The 27,729-nt window shown below is 35.4% G+C and overlaps 1 protein-coding gene across 2 annotated transcripts; it reads left to right on the top strand.

Annotated features, from left to right (window-relative positions):
- The first annotated feature begins 692 nt into the window (after positions 1 to 692).
- On the top strand, positions 693 to 25,808 carry LOC132144974 (histone deacetylase 9-B-like). Of its 2 annotated transcripts, none has more exons than XM_059555598.1 (11): positions 693 to 1,358; positions 6,793 to 7,007; positions 8,252 to 8,399; positions 9,276 to 9,396; positions 9,524 to 9,645; positions 17,420 to 17,551; positions 17,794 to 17,891; positions 19,332 to 19,439; positions 20,537 to 20,687; positions 21,763 to 21,980; positions 25,417 to 25,808. In XM_059555598.1, the coding sequence occupies exons 1-11, from the start codon at positions 1,268 to 1,270 to the stop codon at positions 25,735 to 25,737; spliced, it is 1,725 nt and encodes a 574-aa protein (XP_059411581.1). In that variant the 5' UTR covers positions 693 to 1,267; the 3' UTR covers positions 25,738 to 25,808. The 2 variants fall into 2 exon arrangements, with proteins under 2 accessions (XP_059411581.1, XP_059411582.1); XM_059555599.1 differs by having other exon boundaries at positions 694 to 1,358; positions 21,769 to 21,980.
- The last annotated feature ends 1,921 nt before the right edge of the window (positions 25,809 to 27,729 follow it).

Raw genomic sequence — 27,729 nt, 5'->3', positions numbered from 1 at the left:
ATTGTACTTTGAATGGAAGTATTTTATTTGCAGCAATATTCATCAACTCTGTGAAAAAATATGATATATTGCTTCAATAATAAAGCATTGAATTTAATATAAATATATGAAAGTATTACAGTACAAAAAGTAAAATTACAATATAAATATGAATGTAATTTAACTTTTTGTACTGTAATACAATTTTACGATAATGACAATAATTCCAACATTTTTTTTTGAAGTAAATAAAATGCCATATTAGCATTTAAGTTGCATTCATATTTGTATTTTAAATCAATTTATTTTAATGTAATATAAGTAATTGTACAATAATGTTAAAAAATATTTTTTTGAAAATATTCCCAACATTAAAATTGCATAAACATATATATATATATATATATATATATATTTTTTTTTTTTTTTTTTTTAATTAAGTTTAAAATAAACTACAATAATAAGCATGAGAATTTGCTGCAATGTAAAAAAAAATCTTTGAATATTTAACTGAATTCATGTAATTTTTGACAAAGTAAATTATTAAATTATTAATTGTTAAACTGTTAATTATACATTACAAAAAGTAATATTACATTAATATTTTTATGTCTATTTTAATCCATCTACTTTTCATTAATTGTGCAATAATTATTTAATAAGCTTTTTTTTTCTTTTTAAAGTAAATGACTATTGTTTTGTGCAACAGAAATTAAGCAACAAAAGCGATTTTTTTTTGCATCACAGTCTTGAGAATTTGATGTTAAATGTGCTTAATTCTCATGAAAATAATACCACACAGCCTTGCAGGCTTCATTTTCTTCATCTAAGACCTAGGTTGGTATTTCTTTCCTCTGGTTTTGTGGTGAAACTGGAGCTGGTGGTTTGTTCATGCGATTCACCCATGCAGAGATAAATGAAAGGAGAAAGAGAGCGCGCAGGGAGGAGATGAAGGCAGACAGCTGTGTTTTTGTGTTGCTATTTAGAGCGTCTGGCCGCTGCTCTACTCCCCTGGTCTGGCCCGGCCTATTTCTGTCCTGGGCTGGTCCTGCTGCTATTCTTGGCACCTCACAGAGAGAGAGAGAGAGAGAGAGAGAGAGAGACAGCGCGGTTAGGAAGAGTAACAAAGAGAGAAAGCGTGAAACAAAGCTGCTTCAGTTTCCTGTGCAGAGTTCGAGAGGCAGGAACTCATCTACCTGCTAGAGACACAGACAGAGAAACCTCAAGGACCCCGTATAGGACCCGACCGGAGAGGAGCGGAGGACGCTTGGCCGCTGAAGCTCCAGCTATGCTGCAGACCATTTATGAATCTGACTCCAGCATCAGTGTTGAGTGGAGCAGGAGACGCCTGGACTCTCACAGCACGGCCATGGCTTCAGGTACAGCTACAGTCTGTCAGGTGCTTCGAGAGGAACCTCTGACACAATGCTGCAGTGTTTAACAAAGGAGTTGTTGATGTTCACTATAGAGCTGTTTGTCAGAAGCCAGCCTGCTTTTACTCTCACCACTGTCTGCACTGCAAAAGTCAAGTCTTTTTGTATTGTTTTCCAGTACAAGTATCAAAACTTAAATCTTAAATCAAGAGACATTTAGTTGAGAAGTAAAGTAAGATCAAATGTAAAGGGTAGTTTCTGTTAAATTCAAGGGAGTTTATACTTTAAAAATGGCAATGGGGTGAGAAAGATAACATTTATTTTCCCTTTGAATGAGGTTAAATGTTCTTACCCCATCGGCATATACAGTATATACTTTATTTTTTGTCTTGTTTTATAAACATTTTAAAATAATTTTAGTTCTCCTAAAGAATTTTAGGAGAAACACATAACTAAAAAACAAATGTTTAAATTATAAACATTTATGTAATTTTAATTTTTTTGTACGGTATTTTAATGTATTATTGAAGCTGAAATTCAAATCAAAATAAATTGAATTCATTACAAATTTTTGTATTTTATAATTTAAATAAAAATGTATATTTCTATAATTTCACAATTTTATAATTTAAATATTTTTCACATTGCAGTAATGGAAATTAAATGTTTTCTGATTTATCTAAGAGAAGCAATCACATGCAGTGTAAGAAAAACCATTTCGATTTTAATTTGACACAATAAAACAATCAGATAATGTACAATACAAAAAGCACATTTAATGAATGTATTAAATTATAACAATTTTATGTAATTTATTTTTAAATGACTCAAATGTAATTTTAAATGAATTACAAGTAATGAGAATGACAATTTAGTTTTTTTTGCCATTTAAAAACTTTGATATACTGCAATATTACATTACATTACATTAATATTTATAATTTTAAAATGAATTTTATTTGCATCATTTACAAATCAGCCTTTTCTTAGATTTGTCTTCTCCTCTGAGATATTAAAAAAGGACAAATAGTTGTCATGTGGTGAGAGAATAGAGCTATAAAAGGAGTGTAGAGAGCAGCTCAGACGGTTTGCTCTCGAGAGAAGCGATGAGAAGAGTTTGCGTTCGTATGGAGATCTCTGTGAGTTATGGGGAATTTCACATCAGAGTGTGTGTGTGGATGATTCAACAGCTCTTAACCAGGACAAATCTAGAACCAGACGCCACTGATAGCTTCAGGTTTTCTTTCAGGTTTTTCAACAGAAAATGAATGGCAGCAAACTCTCTTCTGCAATGTTTTGGCATGTTAGCTTACTTACTGAACACTCTGAAGTATATACTGGACACTAACTATTAAAAAACACATATAGTAGTGATAAACAGTTTGTGAATTGTATTAATAGAGTGGCAGTTATTTCGTATTTCTAATGCTTAAAAAAAACAAAAGCAAAACCATCTTGACTTTTGACGGTCTTGTTAAAAATGAGTCAAGCAGGAGGTATTAATAGGTTGGTGTTACTTCTGGTTCATTCATCACACTGGAAATGGAAGGTCAAGCTGAGCGCATTGCATTGTGGGATACAGTACATCATGCATTGTGCCATGTTGTATACTTAAAACAAGAAAAAATAAACACTCACTGACAGATGATTTTTGTTTGTTTGAGAAAAAAACACTTGATGGCATTTTTCCTTATCAAGTTAATGTATATCATGATTTTAGATGCTTGTAAAGGAGAACAAGACAAAAACCTTCTTGCCCTGCAGTAAGAGAAGTACGGTAGTGTGCATCCAAAAATAGCTATTGATTATTGAGTCTAGCAGCTCGTCACTCATCATGTTAACAGTGCAGCGATATGATCTTTCCTCTGTTTTTAGCATCTGTTGAGGAGCTGTTTCTCTCAGATGTTCCTCCGTGTGTGTGTGTGTGTGTGTGTGTGTGTTCCATTTACATCTCTGCTATGCACTGAATGTATGGCTGCTGATGCGAACGTGAATGCTAGTTAATTAAAAAACGACCTCTTTATCACAATCAATTAGCCTACTTTTTACCTTGCATTCCTTGCTATTTTTCTGGAGGCAAAAATGTTAATATTGCACACTATTTAACATGGATAGTATGAAAATTGGGACACAGCCAATGAATTAAGCACCAGGTCAGTACGATTTTTACCTTTCTTTGAAAGAAGTCTCTTTTGCTCACCAGGGCTGCATTTATTTGATCAAAAATACACTAAAAACAGCAAAACTGTGAAATAATACTGCAATTTAGAATATATTTTTTAAATGTCTGTATTTTCAGCATCATTCCTCCAGTCTTCAGTGTCACATGATCTTCAGAAATCATTCTGATATGATGATTTGCTGCTCAAGAAACACTTCTGATTGTTACAACGTCATCCTGCTTCATATTTTTGTGGAAACTGTGATACATTTCAGGATTCTTTGACGAACGGAAAGTTCCAAAGGACAGCATTTATTTGAAATAGAAACCTTTTGTAATATTGTAAACGTCTTAGCTGTCTCTTTTAATGAATGAACGCATTCATTCTGAGCACTAAACTTCTGAATGGTAGTGTATTGTCAGATCTAATCAGCGTTTAGCAGGTGGATGTGTGTTTACTTCATGCTTGATTTGTCGTTTCTAAGAAACCTCTTTTGACAAGTGTGTTGTGTTGTGCTCAGGCGTCCCTCTTTAGGAATGGCGTGAGAGAGCAGTTATTTACCCCTCTGTGCTCCGTTACTGCCCCGCGGCTGCATGTTGGACGCTCTGGCCTCTTGACTTCAAGCTCGACTATTCTTAGCCGCTGTATTTTGGATTTAAGGCATTAGGATGCTAAGATTAGCCCCGGTTATCGTTCTGTCTTGAGTTAACTCCTCACGTCACTACATACCGGAAGGCTTTATTTATAATGCACACTCTTTTCTCTGTTTCTGAATAACAGCAGGAGAAAAAAAACGTGTTTTGAAAGTCAGAGAGTTGTGTCTCGGCTCTATTATTGCGTTCGGAGCACATGCTGCAGTATTTTTGGAGTCGAGATTGACACCTTTGGCCAGTGTTGTGGTTCTGTTTTGGTGGCCTGTGTATTCTGGGCCGGGGGCCCGATGGAGTGAGAGATGGTTTCACAACACCCTATTTATTTCTACGCCCGAATGTGGACGTGAGTCACCTGCAACTGTCGCCTCTTACATAGTCACCCTCTTAACCTACCATCAACGAATAACTGTGTGCGACCAGAGGAAGGTTTCATTGCAGTGAGGATTTTCTTTCAAAGCTTTGGAGACTTCATGGAGAGCTTGGTCATGTTTTATTTAAGAATCAACTTGGTTTCAGATGTTTAGCCTAAGATTCTCAAGGACAAATAAAAATAGTCTCAAACGAGATAATTATTGATATACTGTAAGGGTAAAAAGTTCGTATTGAGATTTCTGATGCTTGATTTCCGGCTTGTCAAATCAGAGCACAGCATTGAGATCATCTTCTGTACTGAAGCCCAATTCCCTTCACTTCAGAAGAAAAAGCATGATTTGGTAAATCATTATTATGAGATAGCAAGAGATATAAAAAGTCCAAAATGTTTTGAAAGTTAGTTTTCACTCATTTTTCTCTCTCATATTTATTACTTTTTATCCCATAGGTCATATTTGCGAGATTAGGTTATAATGTTGAGATAAACAAAATTGAAATGATGAAACAAGTCATAATTATGAGATAAAAAAGTCACAATTATGGCATACCAAGTCTTAATTGTGAGATAAAAATCACAATTATGAAAATGTCACAATTATGAGATGTAAGGTAGAATTTATGGCATACAGAGTCTTCATTATTGCGATAAAAAGTCAAAATTATTACATTAGGTCGTAATAATGAGATAAAAAGTCATTACAAAAAAAAGTCAAAATTATGACATGCTGTGTCAATTATGAGATACTGAGTCGAAATTACTAAGTGATAAATGTGACATTAAAAGTCAATTATGATATAGAAAGTCATTGTAATAATTATGAGATAAAAAGTACAAAATATGATATACAAAGTCATATTATGATAAAAAAAAAATCAAAATTATGACATACTGTCTTAATTACATAATAAGTAAAAATAGAAACAAATAAAGTCAGAATTATGACATGAAGGGTCAAAATAATGTCGACTTTTGACTTTTTGACTTTTTAACATGATTTTTACCAGTTCTCACGTTCTCATAATTTTGACTTTCTTCTCGTAATGTTATGTCACAATCTCAAATTGTGAGATTTCTTTTCCTCACAAGAAACATCTAAGAAACAACTGAGAATCTGATACTGACTGATATGGTGATACTAAAAGAGATGAAATATTAAAACATATCTCATAGTTGTTTGTTCATCGATCCTCCTGCTTGTGTTTGTGGGCCTGATGAAGAACACATGAGGAAAGCAGCACACGCACTGATAGTTTTATTAGTTTGTTTCGGGCAGGAGATTAAGGGCATGTTTACGAGTGAGTTTTAACAGCGCAGCTTTTATAGAGAACGAGGCCAGATCATTCTCTTTCTAAACACACACACTCACATACTACACACATGCACGTCAAACACCTTTTCTTTTCTCGCTGTTTCGTTCACATGAATACAAATACATTAAGTGCAGCTCAAATGTGACAGTCACATGCTGTCTTACTTTAGATTGAGCTCAAATAAGATTTGGGTTGTTGCAAATAAGGTTGTTGAAATACCTCCGTGTTTATGCTTGAGGCATTTGAAATAGACCCCATAAAAATCCCCTAATTACCCTTGGGTTTATTTAAATGAATCTTCTGATGCAGCTAACATGGCGATACTTCATTTCTGACAATCAGTTTGCAATCTGTATGAGCATTAAACCTGGGGTATTTATACAGCATTTGTTGTGAATGGAAACTTACAAGCTGATTGCACACTTAAATGTGTCGGAAAACAACTCATAATGCAATGCAAGTTTGTGTAAGTATCCTTCAGCTCAACAGCTGTCATGGCGGAGCAGTAGATTAGTTAAGTTAGTTAAACTGCCGACAATGTTTACCAGAAGGTTGTTTTAGATGAAAATATTTGAGAAGCTTATTTAAACTGTGAAGTACCCCGGGAAGCTACAGTTTCAAACTAGTTTTAAAGTATTAATCTACAGTCAAAAGTACTTATACCTACATCAATAGGCAACTCTTTAAGTGGGCAATATAAAATTAATCAAACTACATTCTCAGAAAAAAAAGGTACAAAAGCTGTTTCTGGGGTGGTACTTTTTCAAAAGCCACACCTTTGTACCTAATCAGTCCATATTAGTACCTAAAAGGTACAAAAGAGTACCTTTTGAAAAATATCTTTTTTTGTGAGAGTATAAAATGAAACTGGAAAAGCTACTATATTTTGAAACCAATCTAATCTGAAAGTATTCCATGAAGTCTTGTCTCTCTCTGTCTCAGATTCAGAGGCGTTGTCGGCGGTGGGCAGTGTGTCGGAGGTCGGTATGTTGGACTGGGACCGTGATTCAGACGACTGGGAGAAGCAGTTACAGCGCGAGCTGCTTCTGATCCAGAGACAGCAGCAGATCCAGAAACAGCTGCTCATCTCCGAGTTCCAGAAACAGCACCAGAGCCTGATAAGACAACATCAGGCCCAGCTCGAGGAGCACATCAAGGTACAAGCTTTCATTCACCATCACCCCAAAACATGTAAATACACGTGCAGATGCAGCACAATCTGCAAAGAAATGTCAAGTATGCAAATGCAATTATCATATGTTTAGAAACTATAATAACGAACGGTGAAACTAATGAGAGAAATCAGCATGCCAGACTGTCGAACTCAAATTAAGACACTGATTGTGTCAGATATTTGTAGCTGGGATGAAGCTGATCCTCCTTTATAAAACAGGTCAGTGTGGTTTTAGGACACTTGGCTGACCTGAAGGAAAAAGCTGCTCTGTCAACAATTACTGAGCTTAATCACATTACTCTTGATGTGAATGAGTGCATGAGTGCGTGTGTGCACAGTTGTGAACAAGTAAATTACACAACTTTGAACGTGATGCTCATCTGGACTTATTAAATTCTGCATAGTTTCTCTTTATATTCAATGACTTGTAAAGGAATAGTTCACCTAAAAATTAAGATTTGCTAGAAATGTCCTCAACCTCAAGCCATCCAGGATGTAGATGAGTTAAAGTTTCTTCATCAGATTTGAAAACATTTAGCATTGCATGACTTGCTCAGCAATGAATCCGAATGGGTGCCGTCAGAATGAGAGTCCAAACAGCTAATAAAAACATTACAATAATCCACGAGTAATCCACACCACTCCAGTCCATCAGTTAACATCCTGAGAAGTGAAAAGCTGCATCTTTGTAAGAAATAAATCCATCATTAAGAAGTTGCTTTTGTCTAAAATTGTCCATAATTAGTTAAACGTCTTGATGGATTACTTTCTTTTGGTTCTCGAGACATTAACTGATGGACTGGAGTGGTGTGTGGATCATTGTGATGTTTTTATCAGCTGTTTGGACTCTCATTCTGACGGCACCCATTCACTGCAGTGGTGAGCAAGTGGCGTAGTGTAATGCTGCATTTCTCCAAATCTGATGAAGAAACAAACTCATCTTGGATGGCCTAAGGGTGCAAATTTTCATTTCTGGGTGGGACTATTCCTTTAAACATAATCTTTGGAAAGTATGCTTGCGCAATTTTCTAAATAAATGCCATTTACTGTCATGTTTTGTTATTTAATACATGATATTCATACATAAAGTGTGCTTGAAATGCCCAAATACTTCTTGGTGTCACTGTCTATAATCATTATAGCAGTTAGAGGCCACTTTGATCTTTAAATATCAGCCTTTTTTAATCTAAGCTGTATGTTTATGGTTATTTTCTCTGTGTGTTTCAGCTCCAGCAGGCTCTGTTAACTCTGCGGCAGCAGCAGGAGGTGTTTGCTGAGGAGGACAGAGAGGAGCTGAGGGAGGACGACAAGGAGCTTCACAGGAGGGACACACAGAAACACCAGCTTCACAGACAGAAGGAGCGAGCTAAAGACAGTGAGGAACTTTCATTTGAGCCATAATTCCTGTAGTATTTGTCTTTATGACATACCTCTGACATGTATAAGTTTATAATATATACATTTCCCATTTGACTTAATCCTGCAAGTTGCTTCATTCACCACTAGATGGCGCTGTTTCTGCACACGGCTCTTCTCTCTGAGCAGAGTGAGAATATCAAATAATCAAAATGCATTGAATTCATGATATAAAAATAGTATTGCTTTTTGAGTTTAGAGATTATTAAAATTACATTTTATTTGTGAAGCATACTTAAAAGGGACATTTTAAATGGCTAGATCACAAATAAGTAGTATTAGGTTTTAAAACAAAATAAACAATGAAATACACAAGAACAAATGAGATAATTATTTAATTTTATATTTAATATTTAAATATTAAATTATACTTAAGCATTAAATGTAAAATATAAAATGCTTATATTTTATATAAAATAAATATAAAAATATGAATATGTGAAATAAATAATTAATTTATACTTGATATTTAAATATAAAACTATAAATAAGTATTTTTTCAAAAAATAATTAAAACTGTATTTAAATTAAATTATATTTGAATATTAAAATACAAAATTATATACAATTCAGCTTGAGATAATGTAATAAAACAGCTAGCAAGGAAAATTATTATGGCTTAAAAAATATGATCAAATAGATTGAAAATATATTAAATGGATATGTAACTATTTTTAATATTTTAAATGCATTAAAAAAAAATTAGTGGAGTTAAATTCCATAAACTATTAATTTCCATTACAACTTAACTCTGTAAAAGAATCACATACAGGCTGATTTCTGATGCTGTAATCTGTCATAAAGTCTAACTCCGTTCGTAACTTGTTTTCTGCAGGTGCGATGGCAAGCACTGAAGTTCGTCAGAAGCTGCATGATTTTCTGATGAGTAAATCAGCTAAAGACCCGTCAGCGTCCGCCGCCGGTTACCCTCTCAACCGCTTCAAACTGTGGTACAGGTACATCAGCCTCCTGCACGTCCATTCAAGAGCACTGCACTGCAGATCTGTGCTTCCAGACTTCTTTTCCATGTGAATGCTTAATCAAATAGTAGGATTTGTGGTGTGATGATGTCATCTCTCACAGCTCCGCCCACGGGGGTCCTGCAGAGCAGAGCTCACCTCCTCTAGGAGAGACTCCGCCCACCTTCAAATACCCTCTGACCTCCAGCCTGGACTACAGAGAGGACTTCCCTCTCAGGAAGACCGGTAGGTCAGAGTTCAGAGGTCACGCCGTCCTATGATCCTTACAAAATCACTCTAATCTGAGACATGTTTGGAAGTCCTCAGGTTCGGTCTTTGAGAAGGGCAGTGCAAGGGCGATCTGAATATACATCGATACATAGAGGTCTCACTCTGTAAATCCAGATTAAATGGATTTGTTTCAAAACCTAGTGAGCTCAGATGCCTCGCTGTTCACTTCAGATGTAGGCAACTGATGTAAAAAATTAAAAAATATTCAATTTACATTTACATTCAATCATTTAGCAGACGCTATTATCTAAAGCGACTTACAAATGAGAACAATAGAAACAATCAGATCAACAAGAGAACAACAACAGTATACAAGTGCCATGACAAGTCTCAGTTAGTCTAGTACAGAACGCATAGCCAGGGTTTTTTTTATATATGAAAGACAAGAAAAGAAGGAAAAAAGTGAATAAAGATACATTTACTTGAGCAGCAAAATTATGTCAGATACTGTGTCTTGTTTAAATAAATAAAAATAAATAAATAAAAAATAAATAAAATTTACTTGAGCAGACAAAAATATTTTAGATACTGTGTCTTGTTTAAAAATAAATAAATAAATAAATAAATAAAATGAAATAATTTTTATTATTATTATTATTATTTTTTGTTGCTTAAAACAAGACAAAACTATATGCCAATAAGGTCAGAAAATTAAGGTCAAAGGTGAAATAAGATTATTTTTTCATACCCAACTGGCACATTTTTTCCTCATAAAATCTTATAATTTAGAAACATTTGAGAGAAAACAAGACTTAATATCTTGTGCAATATTTACATAATATCTTATATAAATTCCAGTACAAATATATATATATATATATATATGAAGATAAAATTATAAAATAGAAAGACTTAAAATATTATATAAATATTTAAATATTATAAACTATAAAATATTGTTATAAATTTTATGCTTAATAAAACAAGAAGACATATCTGCCAAATGGGGACAGAAATATAAACTTAATTCAGAAGGAAAACATGATTTCTGTCCACATGACAGGTGCTTGTCTTTTTTAAGCAACTCACTTAATTGCAATACATGTTTTTTTTTTTTTTAAATCTTAAATAATTGTTCTTCTCATATATGTACCTTGAATTTGTAGATATTTGTAATAAAAATAAATAAATATGAAATAATATTAAAAAAAAAATAATAATAATCCAGTGCAAATATTGGGGCAACGGTCTAATTTGAATCATTTTAAAATATTCCGTATTTTTATAGTATTCAATAAAATGTTTTTAATCAATAATTCTCTAAACCAAACTTACTGGATGCGTTTAGTTTGTTTAACCAGATGAAGTATCTTAGAAGGCAGCACATTTCTGATGCCATCTATCTAGGGTGCTCACTAGGTTTTGGAACGGAGCCCAGTGAGCTGATGTGTGCAGAATATAACATCTTTACAGGAGTGTCACAGGGCCGGCGGAGGTGACACTGCCTAAATGTTTGCAGATGAATCTGGATGATATTTAATCACCGGGGTCAGGAGTCAACTGAGCTTGTCACTGGGAGCAGTGGCCTGTGGGCACAGCTGTGAGTGACCCTGTTTAGTTTTGGGGTCAGAGCGGTGAGAATGACCACGCTTGTGTCCACTCAGCACCCCGGGGCGGCCCGTGCAGAGGTTTGCAAACAATGAGCATGCAGCGGAGGGGTGCAGAGATGGACCGGTCCGGCTCTCTGGCCCCTAATCAGAGCGCAGAGGTTAACAGGAAGTAGGTGACTTTGGGTCGTACAGGGACGAATCACCTCAGAGGAGCGCTCAGGATGGTCCTTGTGGGCATCTGACCTTTGAACTCGTGTCTTTGGGATTGTTTTGCATGTTTAATTGTGTCCTATAGGTTGAAAAGTCTGAGCGTTTAGTGATGGTGACGTTCAGTAGTTTGTGCTAGGTATGGTTTTATAATGTTTTTGAACGGCGTGCTCATCAAAGCTGCATGTATGTGATTGAAAGTATAGCTTAAGACATTTCTTTGAATCCCGCGCACAGGGTTTTACATGAATACTGATTAATATTGCAAAAAGTAATACAAACCGTTCAAAAGTTTTTAGTCTGTAAGATTAAGTCTCTTGTGTTCTCACCAAGGCTGCATTTATTTGATCAGAAATACAGTAAAAACAGTAATATTGTGAAATAATATTACAATTTAAAATAGCTGATTTCTATGGAAACTTGTTTTTGCCAAAGGATGAAAAAAAACGGTAATTACAACTTTTATATCACAACTCTTGCTTTTTTCTTGTGATTCTGAAAAAAAAAGTATTCTGTGGTGGGGTGAGGGGTTATTTTTTAAACGAACAAACAAAAAAAATTACATTTAGAATTCTGAGAGAAAAAAAATTCGAATTGCAAGATATAAACTCTTTTTTTTATTATTGTTTTTTTTTTAATTTAGAATTCTGAGTTAAATCACAATTTAGATTTTTGTTCTCAAAAGTGCACAATTATCTTTTTATTTTTTATTATTACTTTAAAAAAATTACACAGGCTTGCATAAATTTCTATTGTAAAATACTGTGAACTGTAATTTATTTCTGAGATCAAAGCTGTATTTTCAGCATCATTCCTCCAGTCTTCAGTGTCACATGATCGTCAGAAAATCAGTGTAATATACTGATTTACTGATCAACAAATATTTCTGATTATTATTAGTGTTTGAAACAGCTGTGCTGCTTAATTTTTTGTGCTATTTTTCAAGATTCTTTGATGAATAGAAAGTTCAAAAAGCATTTATTTGAAACTGATTTTGTAACATTATAAGCAATTTAAAGCAATTGAATGCATCCTTATAGAATAAAAGTATTCATTTCTTTCTGACCTCAAACTTTTGAGAGTTAGTGATAGTACAACTGAATTTGCAAACACCATGAAAAAATACATCTGAAAGCACGCTTGCTTTTCCAGTAACTGGTCCTTAATCAGATATTTTCTGCATATTTCGGCGTCTCGTTGCGAGGCTGATTTCGAGATGAGTTTGCAGAGGAAGGTGATATGCCTGACTCGATGATAAGACTGAAACCTCTTTCAAAGGAAATGTAAAAATAGGCCTGGTTTTCATCCAAGCACTGTTTTCACGGAATTTCCAGCACGGCCAAAAAACCGGGAGGCTCAGCGGGCCGGAATACCGCAAACCTCCAGGGAGAGTTTTCCTGAGCGCAGGGGTCTGGTCCGCCTAGGGCCGCTTCAGAGATCAGCACGAAACCACGGGGCAGCTTTTCATCCCCTCTCAATAACTCAGGTAACAGCTTTTAAAAAGAGGCCCGTCCGGTACATTAGGGGGGATACAAAAACAACAGGAACGACGCAAAGACAGGGGAAAAAAAAAGAGAAGAAAAACAGCCTGCTTTCTTGTCAATGGAATAATTTGTCTATGCTGACAAGACAGTCTGCAGGGCCACTTCCTGCGGCTCCAGTTTCAGAGCGTAGATCAGAACGAGCAAAGATAGGCCCATTAAAACACAAAACACCTCTATGTGCCCGAAGAATGGAATCATTCCCACAGTTTCAGACCTTAAGTTTCGAGATGTTTAAACACTGCTCACAAAACATGGCAAGACAATGTTTTTATGCATGAACTGAAATATCAAACATCCTGTATGTAGACCTCAGGGTTGCCAGATCTGTGCAACAAAACCAGCCCAATCACGGTCAAATCTAACCCGAACACAGTAACAATATAAAATGCTAGACAATCATGTTTTAAATAACATTTCGAGGAAGGGTTGCCAGGTCTGCTTAACAAAACCAGCCCAACTGCTACTCAAAACGAACCCAATCACAGCCTAAACTAGACTAAATGCATTTCATGGCAAATTGGGTATCAAAATTACCTACTTATTTGTATCTTTTATTGTGTTATTTGTTCTGTCGCTGTCATTATGTTGCACTGCAGAGCTTCTGTCACGAAAACTAATTCCTCGTATGTGTGAACATACCTGGCAATGAAGCTCATTCTGATTCTGATTCTGAAAATCACTCCAAAATTGGGTTTCGCTTCAACCCCCAACCTACAGCAACAGTATGAAAGCAGCCCAGTTGCACGGGAAAACAGAGGACTTGGCAACACTGTTCTGAGGCCTCATTCCCAGTAGATTCCCGCTCAGATCGGGGGTGGAGGGGGATCATGAAGGTAGCGTTTGTTCTTTGCCCTGGTCAGGACCCTCACAGCCGAATGATTGACAGGTGTGAAGGGGGCGGGACGCTGAGAGCTGCTGATGTGCAGGCGACAGGTCTGTTTGTGTAAGGAAAGAGAACAGCGGGAGAGAGCACCACTGTTACTACTAGACATCGGAACAAAACCGTATTGTTAGTTTGAAGTATCAATGCTGAGCGTGTGTGTCAGCATGCAGCATTTGTGCTCGTTTTACACTTGCTGGACCATAAAACAGGTACAAATAAATAAATAAATCATACTAACACACTTAAGCCATACTGCAAAAATTTCCTATTTTCAGCTTTTCAAATTTACATAATACATAAGTGCTGTCAAATGATTAATCACGATTAACACATTAACACACACACACACAGTAAATAATCTAAAGTATATATTTATATTCATGTAATTTATATTATATATAGATATATTTAATATATAAAATTAACATATTTTGCTTAAATATATACATGCATGTGTGTGTATTTATATATACATAACAAATATACACAGTACATACACACATATTAAATGTAAACAATTTCTTTATTTTGAATGCGATTAATCACAATTAATTGTTTGACAGCACTAATATACACATCTTTTGATTGTTTAAATATATTACTTTCTCCAAATATATACATATATATATATATATATATACATATATATATATATATATATACATATATATATATATATATATATATATATATATATATATATATATATATATATATATATATATATATATATATATATACATATATATATATATATATATATATATATATATACATATACATATATATACATATATATATATATATATATATATATATATATATATATATATATAAATTTTTTTTTTTTTTTTTACGAATACACTCTGAATTTTACCCAGAATTTATTTTTTAGGATTGGAATATATTTTGGTATTTTAAAGAAATCTATTTAGCTGTTTACAACATTTAATATGTACTTAAGTACAGAAATTATTATTATTATTATTTAATACTTTTTTTTTTTTTTTTTATCTGTCTTGGTATTAGACACATACTAAATTGTAAAGTTTGATGCAGATCCCGTATTGATGTGAACTCTGTATGTGGTTAATAAGTGAGCTCAGATCAGAAGCATGTGGAAGCGGTCAGCAGCAACTAAATAAAGCCTGGCAGGTGTACCTCCGTCCCGCAGGTGTTTGTGTAAGGAAGTTTGAGTCGGGCTGCGCTGAAAATGCCCTTTAATGACGTTACCCAACGTAAACATGCCGCCCGCTCTGCGTATTTTCCCTACGAATTAAAAACGTGTAAATCCTTCCTGCTAATTGCTTGGCAAATATTTTTGTGGTATTTTTCTAATAGCTCTTATTCATCATGTGTCCGAGAGACTAAATTACGCTGTAATCTCGTCCAAGTGCTCCTGAAACTCAAAGCATCCTTTTCATTACGATCGGCCTTTTTTGTCAGCCGTCTTTAATTTTATTAATTAATCAACTTATGTGGGGTTCTATAATTGCTTGTAAAATTTTTCTGGCTTAACAGCCAAAGAAATGCATGTTGGGTTTTTCCCGAGCGAGAGCCACAGGACTGAAGGGTTACAGTGGTGCTAGAAACTTCACAAACATTCAGACTTTCTCATCCTTGAACTATATGCATGATTGTGAAGTTACACACATTCACATTCATGTTTTTGCTTTATTATGAATACAATAATATTTTATTTCAATGTGAATTTAATTAAATTTGATCTTATTTTATATTATGTATGTTTAATTAAATTTTAATGTTATCTTTTAGTGTAGAATTTTGTATTTTTTTTATTATTCAAAAACTTTCTTTTATCACCCCATCTTTAAGGGGTAGGATGTTGTTGTTTTTTTAAATGGTAAATGCAATTTTATTTTATTTTATATGTAAAAAATTTTTTTTTATAGATTATTTTATTGTATATTATGAATCTAGACGCCACAAATAAAGTGTGGCACATACAAAAGTGTGAAAAAAAATATATATATATATTTTGGCACTGATGAAGGGTTTATCCCAGACACGTTTTGCATTTAATACCTTTGCACTTTATTTTTGTGGCCTCTGGATAATAAATTCATATGAGCACTTTGGCCTATTTTTCCATGTGTGGATCTCATTTTTGATGATTGCATATTATTATAAATATAATTATATGACATTTATTTTTTATATTTGTGTTCGATTAAAGTTTATTTGTAATTAATTGTAATTAATTTTGTGTTTTTAATTTAATTTAATTATTTTATTTATTTATTATTTTACTTTAAATTTATCTTTTAGTGCTAGAATTTGTATTTTATATTTAAATTATTCATAAACCATTTTTCTTAAACAGGTTATCTTTTAGGGGTAGAATATAGTCATCTTATTAAATTTTATTTTAATTATAAATACATTTCATTTGTTTTATATATTTTAATTTTATTTAATAATATTAATTATTATTTAATATATAACTACAATAGAGGTAGGCTGTAGTTGTTTTGTTTTTTAATGAATTTTTAGTAATTAAATTTTTTTTTAAATTACAACTAATTTTAATAATTTTTTTCAAAAAATATGATTATTATTTTGTTACACATTTTATTTAAGTGATTTTTGGCATTTATTTTAGTTTTTTGTCAACAAGTCGTCTTTTAGAGGTAGTCATTTTCTTTTTTATTATAAATAGAATTACATTTAATTTTAGTTTTATTTATTTAAAGTTACAAATGTTTATTTTATACTTTTTTGACACTGTAGTATATTCTCACGAATCAGTCTTGCCACTTGGAAGTGTGTGTGTGTGTATTTTCATACTCCTCATCTGGTTTGATCTCTGCTCTCAGCCCACAGTGTGTTGTAATCACGTCGGGCTCCTGATGTGTGTATGTTTGATGCCCACTCAGCGGTCAGACCGGCGGTAGGTGGCGTCAATCGGGCGGCTGGATTTCCATCTCAGCCTGAGTGAAATCCAGGGAATTTTAGGACTCCACAGGTCACAGTGGGACAAAATAAAAAAGGAGGATTTCCCCTTTTTTAAAGCCAAATCTCTCTCTCTCTCTCTCTCTCTCTCTCTCTCTCTCTCTCTCTCTCTCTCTCTCTCTCTCTCTCTCTCTCTCTCTCTCTCTCTCTCTCTCTCTCTCTCTCTCTCTCCCTCCCTCCCTCCCTCCCTCCCTCCGTCGGAGCCGATATCTCAGTGTTGGTTTAAACCCTGCTACCGTGGAGGTTTGTGGTTGGTTGGTTGGCAGGTCCTGGACTCCTACAGCGAGTGGAGATGCTTTTAATGTCCTCCAGATGAACACTGGAACTGATCCTTCACTTCTTACCTCATTACAGCTGCTCGATATCCCAGAATTCCTCAGTGCGACTGGACCAATGTCCGGAGAGCAGTTTTTACTATTGTTTAGCAGCACACATATCTAAATCCAGATACATCTTGAGAATCAAAATGACTTTAAGTCTCATTTACTGAAAAAATAAAGTAATAATCAAAATGAAGTGAGTTTAATTATTTGAAATAATGCCTAACCCGATCAGTTTGTTCTGTCTCTCAGCGTCGGAGCCCAATCTGAAGGTGCGCTCCAGACTCAAGCAGAAGGTTTCTGAGAGACGAAGTGGACCGATACGCCGCAGAGACGGCAGCGTCCTCGTTACACCTCTGAAAAAACGAACTCATGAACTAACAGGTGAGCAAACCATCTACCTGACACCTGAAACACAGATAAACAGCCCTTATATCAGACAACACTGATCTGCAGCAATCTACTGTACAGTATGTGAAGAGACAGAATCTCAGCCAATCAGGACTTACATCTGATGTTTGATAGACAGACCAATGAGCTTCAGCTGTGGGCGGAGCTAACAGTCAGTGTCAGAGCTAACCGCTGTTTTCTTTTTTTTTAATACTTCCTGATCTCCTCCCCTCTAGATTCATCAGCCAATGAGAGCCCTGCGGGTTCCGGACCGAGCTCACCCATTGGCTTGTGCAACAGTGAGAACGGAGCATCATACACCACTCTAATCGAGGTACCAAATTACTCAGTTTAAGGGCTAATTAATAAAATTAATTAGTTAATTAAATTAATATTGTCGTTATAAATCTTTACCAATATTTACCACTATCGTTCAAACAATTAGGTGTTACCCGTTTGTCATCAAGAACTTTTTAATCATTTAAAATAGAATACAATTTAGTAGTATTTTAGTATTTTATTCACTTATTTATACATTTTAATAAGTACAGGTAAGAATAAGTATATTGTTCCGTCTTTACAAAAATCTGTTATGCTGAATGACAATGCAACATTGTTTTAACCATTTATTGTTTGGACATTTCATTTTCACAAAAGTTATTTTTTATCTTTTGTAAATTTAATGTAATTCGGTCACCATTTTCCTCATTCACCTATTCCCCATATATGCACCAAAATTAAACAGGCGATTTTTGCCACTGTACAAAACCTCTATATAGCTTCTGTTATGACTGACCTTGTCACATGAGAAATTACTCAATTGTGGGCTGCAAGTATGACTAAAATGTCTGAATGTCATGACACTGGTTAAGAAAATATCAAAGCAAAACAAATATTGCATAAGCATTTCTCTGAGTTGTTTTTGTGAAATATTTTGCCTGTAAAATCAGAATGAATGAAACAGGTTAGTAGTCTTCAGCACAGCAGCAGCTGCTGATCCCAGTTTCGTGCACTTGCGTGCAGTTTTGTTCCTTTGATCGCATTCTTGAGAACGGAAGCATACAGCCCACAAAACTAAAACCAAATAACACGGTCACGGTCCCACGTCTCATTACTCTTATCAGACTATGGGGTGAAGGAGTCGGGCCCCCAATGATCCGTTGTTTGGAGCTGAGAGTACACAGACCCCGTCACGGGGCACTCGTACCATCAGCCTGACAAACAAACACCACCTTTAAAATCACATCAGAACATCAGTGCAGCATGTAGAAGCGTTAGATGGAGTTTGAGGTGTGTGTGTGTGCTGAACTAACTGTGACAGCTCTTTTCCGCTGTGGTTTTGGCTGTGCTGGTGGCTAGGGAAGAGGGTGAGGGGCTCTGGGATGGTGAGGTTTGTTTCTCATGTGAAGTTCTGCTCAAGCATTTCCTCACAGGTCGTGGGCCAGAACGCTCCTCTCCTCTCCTCCTTACTGAGTTCACCCTCACGGCCCTACAGCATGAGACCTCACTGATTCATGACCTGAAGAAGACATCATATCATTAACACTCACACCGTTAACTGATACTGGCTGACATGGTGCAGAACGTATTTCAATATCTAAATCTGTGCCTCCGAATGCTTGTGCAAGGTTATGTCACTGATATGGGAGATCTACTGGTTCTCCTTCTTCAGAGGTTCTTGATCTCATGCTGTTCTGTTGTTTCTGTGTTTGTGTTATGTAAGAGCTGATGTAATGCTCTCTGTCTGTCTCTCCTCCAGCGCTGTCTGTCTCAGGGGGGCGTCCTACAGACGGACGGACCCATGTCCCTGTTGAATCTCTACACATCCCCCTCTCTGCCAAACCTGGCGCTGGCTCTACACCCCACTCACACACACATCTGTGTAAGTTCCTGACACATCAAACTCTACACAGACGAAAACAAAGACCTCGAAATGCTTGTTATATATATAATGTGGTTCTGAACTACATCACGGCCGGGACACAGCAAGGCAGGATCAAAGAACTAGTGGCGATGAAAGCCTGGAAATTTCAAAATGAACTCACTAATCAATACTGTTTATACCACAACACATGAACAAACGAAACATAAGTATGCAAATTATGCATCTAATATCTCAAACTGCACTCAAGTGCTCACAAGACACACAAGTTTGCAATGAAAACTCAGAGATCTCACTTTGAGCTCAGATATTGTCAGATATGACAACTTTCAGCTCGTTCAAGAAAATAAAAATCTGGAGACAAGGTTTCATGCTCTTTGAAAGAGCAACCTCTGAGAAATATGAGGCCTAAAGACAAAAGCAGCATCACCGGCTCTTCTTCTGCTGCGCTACAGATATGAATAGATCTTGCAGAAAAAGCAAGGTATTTTTAGGAGACAGTGAGACATAGAGTCGCATCTATTTGCGGTGAAAGCACAAATAATGTATGAGGAATGTGTTCGGAGACAGCGCTGAGATTATCCTCTTTATAGAGCACAGAGATGAGCTGTGTTTTCAATGCAAGTCTAATTTTCTGCTCTCACTGAGTGCTTGTGTGGATTAATGGGGCTCATGACCTCTGACCCGCGGGATCTTTAGCCCTTAGATAAACAGGCTCTCAGTTTAGGGTTTCAAGGCGTGAGTTTAGCATCTCGTTCATCATGGGCTGTTAAAAACTTAAAGAAATGCTGTCAGGAAAGCGCATAACATGCCAGCAAATAAAAACACGGATCACTCTTACTGAATACTTTCAACACTTTCACATTTTAAAATAGCTGAATGACACACAAGGGAGCTCTAAACGGGGCTCGATAATAACGTGAAAATTATGGAAGCCGCCGGACGCGAACGCTGACTGGATGTGTTTTAAATAAGCACAGTTATTAATATTTCATATGCTGGTGTTATGCAAGTCTCGCTCATGCTTGAGTGGAAATTTGTGCAAAAATAGAAAAAGGTGGAATATTAACAGTGTTTGTGCAATCTGTCTGTGTCAGACGGGAACGGCGCTGAAGGATCGGAGCGCAGAAGGTCTCGCGGCCGCCTCGTCCCCTGTCTCCATGGAGGCTAAAGTGAGCCACGGACAGCAGGCGCTCCTGCAACACCTCCTGCTGAAGGAGCAGAGACAGCAGAGGATGAAGTCTCCTGGTGAGATGAGCGCTCTCTTAAAGAGACACACATGAACATCAGACCAGAGTTACTATTGTTCACTCAAACTAAAACCACAAAAAACATTCTTAACTTGAAATAAAATGAAGTAAAGTAATACATGAATACTAATTCTGAATATATTTATAATTTATTTATAATTTATATTATTATATTGTTGTTATATAATTATACTGAATATTATTATTTACACAGTATATCAATAATAGTCAAATAATACTGAAGCAACTGTTTAACGAACTATTATTGGAAAATAATACTGTGATTCTCTCCAAATCAATGAACAATAATAAACTTTTTTTTTTATCACAGACTTTCAGTTTAGTGTGCTGTTTATTTTATGTAGATTTTTAATTTAAATAGTTAGCATCTTAACTGCATTTAATGAAAATAAAACAAAAATAATCAGTACACAGTAAAAACATAAAAATTGGTGCAAAATGGTGTGAATTGCTAAAAATGACAAACAAAAAATTATCAAAAAGAAGTAGCATTACAGAAAAAAAGTCAAAATTAGACCAAAATAACTTTTCAAATCATTATACAGTATATATATATATATATTAGGGCTGCTCCGATCATCTGTGATTCAATCATTCAATCAACTGTGATTTCACATAGAGCAGCTGTTACTACACAGAGCCGTTGTTAACTGAGAAGATGCGCAAATAAACGCTGAAAATGGACGTGGATTCGCGCATCTTCACAGTTAACAACGGCTCTGTGTAGTAACAGCTGCTCTATGTGAAATCACGCACCTGAGGGAATTTACCACTGATTAGAGAACCGGCTTTACTGACGAGATGCGCATAACGATCGGCCAATCGTGATCGGAGCAGCCCTAATATATATATATATATATATATATATATATATATATATATATATATATATATGTATGCGTGTGTGTATTCCTTATTGTTATTTATTTATTCTATAATAAAAAAAATTCCTTAATACAATTAACATTTGGACAAAGCTTTTTTATGTAGTGTAATTTTTTTCTATTGTTTTTACACATCTCAGATGTGTAATTCACATGTCTCTCTCTCAGTCACAGGTAGTGTTCCTGTGCTCTCCTCGTCTCCTCTGGTGATGAAGGAGCGTGTGTCTGTGAGTTCTCGCAGCAGGTTACCACGGCACCGACCCCTGAACCGGACGCAGTCAGCACCGCTGCCACAGAGCACACTGGCCCAGCTCGTGCTGCAGCAACAACACCACAACTTCATCGAGAAACAGAAACAGCTTCACCAACACGTCCACATCAGCCAGGTATCTCACCTCACTCACCTGACACTCATAAATTCACTCACTCATCTGACACTTGTTCATTCACTCACTCATCTGACACTCGTACATTCACTCACTCATCTGACACTCGTTCATTCACTCACATATCTGACACTCGTTCATTCAATTACTCATCTGAAACTTGTTCATTCACTCACTCATCTGACACTCGTTCATTCACTCACTCATCTGACACTCGTACATTCACTAACTCATCTGACACTCGTTCATTCACTCACATATCTGACACTCGTTCATTCAATCACTCATCTGATACTCGTTCATTCACTCACTCATCTGACACTCGCTCATTCACTCACTCATCTGATACACGTTCATTCACTCACTCATCTGACACTCGTTCATTCATTCACTCACTCATCTAACGATCATTAATTCACTCACTCATCTGACACTCGTACATTCACTCACTCATCTGACACTCGTTCATTCACTCACTCATCTGATACACGTTCATTCACTCACTCATCTGACACTCATTCATTCACTCACTCATCTGACACTTGTTCATTCACTCACTCATCTGACACTCGTTCATTCACTCACTCATCTGATACTCGTTCATTCACTCACTCATCTGACACACGTTCATTCACTCACTCATCTGACACACGTTCATTCATTCACTCACCTGTCACTTGTTCATTCACTCACCTGTCACTTGTTCATTCACTCACTCATCTGACACTCGTTCATTCACTCACTCATCTGACACCCGTACATTAATTCACTCACCTGTCACTCGTTCATTCACTCGCTCGTTGACTCGTTCATTCTCTCACTAATCTGACACTTTCATTCACTCACTCATCTGACACATTTATTTACTCACTCATCTGAAACATTCATTTACTCACTCATCTGACACTCGTTCATTCACTCACTCATCTGAAACTTGTACATTCACTCACTCATCTGACAAATTCATTCACTCACTCATCTGACACATTCATTTACTCACTCATCTGACACTCATTCATTCACTCACTCATCTGACACATTCATTTACTCACTCATCTGTCACTTGTTCATTCACTCTCTCATCTGACACACGTACATTCACTCACTCATCTGACACTCATTCATTCATTCTTCACTCACTCACTCATCTGATACACGTTCATTCACTCACTCATCTGACACTCATGTATTCACTCACTCATTTGACACATTCATTCACTCACTCATCTGACACTCGTACATTCACTCACTCATCTGACACTCATTCATTCACTCACTCATCTGACACTCATGTATTCACTCACTCATTTGACACATTCATTCACTCACTCATCTGACACTCGTACATTCACTCACTCATCTGACACTCATTTATTCACTCACTCATCTGTCACTCATTCATTCAGTCACTCATCTGACACTCATTCATTCACTCACTCATCTAACACTTATTCATTCACTCACTCATCTGACACATTCATTTACTCACTCATCTGACACTTATTCATTCACTCACTCATCTGACACATTCATTTACTCACTCATCTGACACATTCATTCCCTCACTCATCTGACACATTAATTTACTCACTCATCTGACACTCATTTATTCAATCGCTCATCTAACACTCATTCATTCACTCACTCATTTGATACTCATACATTCACTCACTCACTCATCTGTCACTCATTCATTCAGTCACTCATCTGACATTCATTTACTCACTCATCTAACACTCATTCATTCCCTCATCTAACTCATATAACACTCATTAAATCACTCATCTAACTCATCTAACGCATCTAACATTCATTCATTCACTCACTCATCTAACTCATCTAACATTCATTCATTCACTCACTCATCTAACTCATCTAACACTCATTCATTCACTCACTCACTCACTCACTCACTCACTCATCTAACACTCATTCATTCACTCATCTAACTCATTAATTCACTCACTCATCTAACACTATAAAAATATAAAATAAAATATTACAGTAATTCCCTTCCAGTTTCTTAGTATTGTAATGTATGAACATCCTATTCTATTCTATTCTATTCTATTCTATTCTATTCTATTCTATTCTATTCCCAGCAGGATGTTTTACTGTGGCTTTTAACACATTTAATTGTTAGACTTGCTTTCAAACATTCAACATTTTTCCTTTATTTAAGACCTTTTAGAAAAAGTTTGGGTCTTAAAAAGCACTAAAACATCACATATTACACAAGAAACTGCATTTTCACAAAAGAGTAAAGCATAGAGCGCTAGGGATCATTTCATGGACGCTATTTCATCAAAACAAAAGGACCGTCATAATTTATCATTGTGTAATAGATTTATAGTACATATCTGAAATGTACCATTAAAAGACTTGTGATTTGTTTCTAATGTTTTTAGTAGGCAACATACAGTTTAGGTCGCGATAGCCAACGACTGAAATGTACAAATAGAAATTCCTTTTAAAAACGTGAAGACTGGATTTTTTTGTCTAATTCACACTGGAAACAGGGAAGGAGAGCAATGACATGATGATCGATGGATTGAAGGATATAAATGTGTTTCAGAAGTGCTGAAGAACTGCAGTGTTTTCCCCAGGCTCCACAGTGTGTGTGTGTGTGTGTGTGTGTTAACCTGTGTATCCTGCAGTGTGTCTGTGGTCCTCATAGGAGTTTTTAAGGGCTCTTTTGTCTTAAATGATGGTGTAAACCGATCTGACTGATGCCTCGTTGAGACAGGAAGTGATTTAATAGAAGGAGAGGAAGTGAGTAAATCCCAGCAGGATGTTTTACTGCGGCTGCTTTTAACTCATTTAACATATAGACATAACATTTAGACATATTTGAAATTTTTGTTGAATTTAATTTGACTTTAGAAAATTGTACAGTTTTCCTTACTTAATCAAAATTGCGCAGTAACTTTTTCATTCAATGGCCCATACACACAGTTTTTTCCTTCTAATAACACGTTGTTTTCTTTCTCTATTCAATATAACTTTTTCTATATAATTCTCTCTCTCTCTCACTCTCTCCCTCTCATTCATCTCTCTTTTTCATTTCCTGAGGTCTAGTAGAGGATTTTGCAGTCAGACTCTGGCAGCACTTTAACACACACATACACACACACACACACACACACACATGTATCCGCATGTATAATTTACCCACTCTTTTTATTTCACACAGACCTTGTACAGCTCCAGAAGTACTTTCCAGAAACATTGTCTCCATATGAACCTAACAAACCAAACAATTAGGTTTTAAAAGTCAGAAAATCTAACAAATAAATGAATTAATAAAGCCAAATGTGTATTTAACGCACTGAACTACTCATCCCATTCAGCTTTGTGAGTGATGTAATCAAATCAGCCATGATGCAAACTATAAAATGATTTACTTTTCTCTCTTACTCTTGTGTTTGTTCTGTAGGTTCTGTCTCAGTCCATCGAGCAGCTGAGGAACCCCAGCACCCATCTGGAGGAGGAGGAGGAGGAGGAGGAGGAAGAAGAGATCACATCGCCCCCTGCTGGAGTCATACGCAGCTGCAGCTCCAGAAACTCTCCGAGCGAACCCATGGCCGCCCTCACAGGAGTCATCCACCTCAAAACTGAGCCTGAGGACGGAGAGAGAGAGCAAGAGAGCTGGGACACACAGAGACACACAGGTGAAGAACAGGAGGAGAGTTCAGCGAAGAGGAAGACAAGAGATGCTGAACACTGTCTGGAAGACATGACGGAAACTGATGTTTGAAAAAGAGAAAGAAATGAAGAAAGCAAGGGCTGAATCTCACAAAACATGTCAAAAAAATGTTCAGGTCATATTTTTTTTTAAATAAATAAAGTTCTTTGTTTTTAATAAAATATTACAAAACATTTTTTTAGCTTTACAGTTTTTATGCATTGTGACTTTTTTATATTCTTAATTAAAATGATTATAATACGGTTTTTAACTTGAAAGCAAAATGCTCAGATTCATTACATACATTGGACTTTCTGTAATTTGTTTTAAAGCAATCATTAATCATGGTGCAAAAATGGAACACATAATATAATATAAATTTTGCATTACGATTAAATCAAAGTGTTGTGTAATTAACTGTAATACAGTAAAAAAATTGATTAAGCATTAATCAAAGTCTAATATTTAGAACAAATACTCCCATTGTACAATAAATACTACAAATAACATAACATTAATTTTGTATTACATAATAAAAAAAAGAATGAATACTGTTATTTAATGTAATATAGTAAAATGACTGCATTTTATGTTTATCTAAGCCTTAAAGATAGATATATAGAACAAATACTCAAATCATGCAAAAATACAGTAAAGAACATAACATTAATTTTGGGTTTCATATAATTTTTTTTAAAAACCTAAAAAGAAAAATGTTCAAATCCATTACGATGCTTAAACATTTGGTCAATAATTATTGTAATACAGTAAAAAAAATAATAATAATAATTTTTCTTTCATAAATTCAATTCAGATATGTAGAACAAATATTGCCATTGTCCAAAAACACTACAAATAATATAACTTTAAGATTTTTGGGGGGGGAAGGCATGTGTGATTGTCATCGCAGTGCAAAAGCAATCTTATCTAAGAAGTTCCCTTTACTTTAAGCAGAATAAAGTTAAATGTGAGTGAAATGTGACCTGGACATTTATTTGAGGCTCAGCCGAAGAGAGCGAGACGGCGAGTAAGAAAGGATGAAAGTGAAGTGAAATACTGAAAGGAAAGAGAAAGTGGGCAGGTATGAGAGTGAACATGTGCTTGTCTGTCTTGTGTCTGTCCTCAGCCCTGTTAGTATGACACTGTCCGTGACCTCTGACCTCTGTCTCTGCTGTGATCTCCACTCTCGGTTGTTGTTGTTGTTGTGTGTGAAGCTAAATAAAGAAAAGCGATGACCTCAGAGCTTCATTTTACCCCCCACATTAAACCAACAGTAGCACAGCAGCTGCTTTTCATGTGACCAGAGGAAATGATGCTAGCGAGCTTTTCTGCTGCTGTTTAAACTTCTGTCGGAAATGATGCTAAATACCATACTCACTGTTAAACTGTGTTTTTTTTCTTTTTTTTTTCTGGTGGTCAAAGACCAATGTCAATGTTGACACACAATAAAGTTTACTGACATACCTACAATTACGGAAAACACTTGTTGTTGCAAGGAAAACAATTAAGTCGCTCATTTCTCTTCACGATCACAGACAACAGCTCACATTAACATGGAAGAGATGGGATTTATCACTAAAAGACAATTATTGCTATGCTCTGCTGTCATCCAGAGGCCGGATTCACCAAAATCTTCTTAAGAAAGAAGTCAAGAAGTTCCTTAAGATAAACTCTAGAAGTTTGTAATTCTTGAAAGGTTCTCAGATACATGTACGAGAACTCAAATAAATCAAATATAGGTCTCATACTGTATGTTCTGAAGCTGCTTAAAATGATAAATTAAATTGCCGTAATTATACATTTAAAAATTCGTTTCCCTTTTAACTCGATTTGAGGGGTTGTAACTCAATTTCAAATTAAGCAAGAAATTCAAATTCATGTATAATCATTATAAACAACCATTGTTTATCAATCATTGGTGTTATTTTAGTAGCACTAAAATATTTTAATTTTATAATGTTTAGAAATGTTATTGTTATTTTTGTTGTCATTTTAATTGAATTGAAGTATTAGTAATTTTGTTTGGGTTTTATTTTCATTATTTTTATTAGTTTGAGTTTATTT

Source organism: Carassius carassius, chromosome 8 (assembly GCF_963082965.1).
Source record: "Carassius carassius chromosome 8, fCarCar2.1, whole genome shotgun sequence".
Lineage (NCBI taxonomy): Eukaryota > Metazoa > Chordata > Actinopteri > Cypriniformes > Cyprinidae > Carassius > Carassius carassius.
The sequence above is the reverse complement of the archived record's forward strand: the minus strand, read 5'-3'. Positions and strand labels throughout refer to the sequence as shown.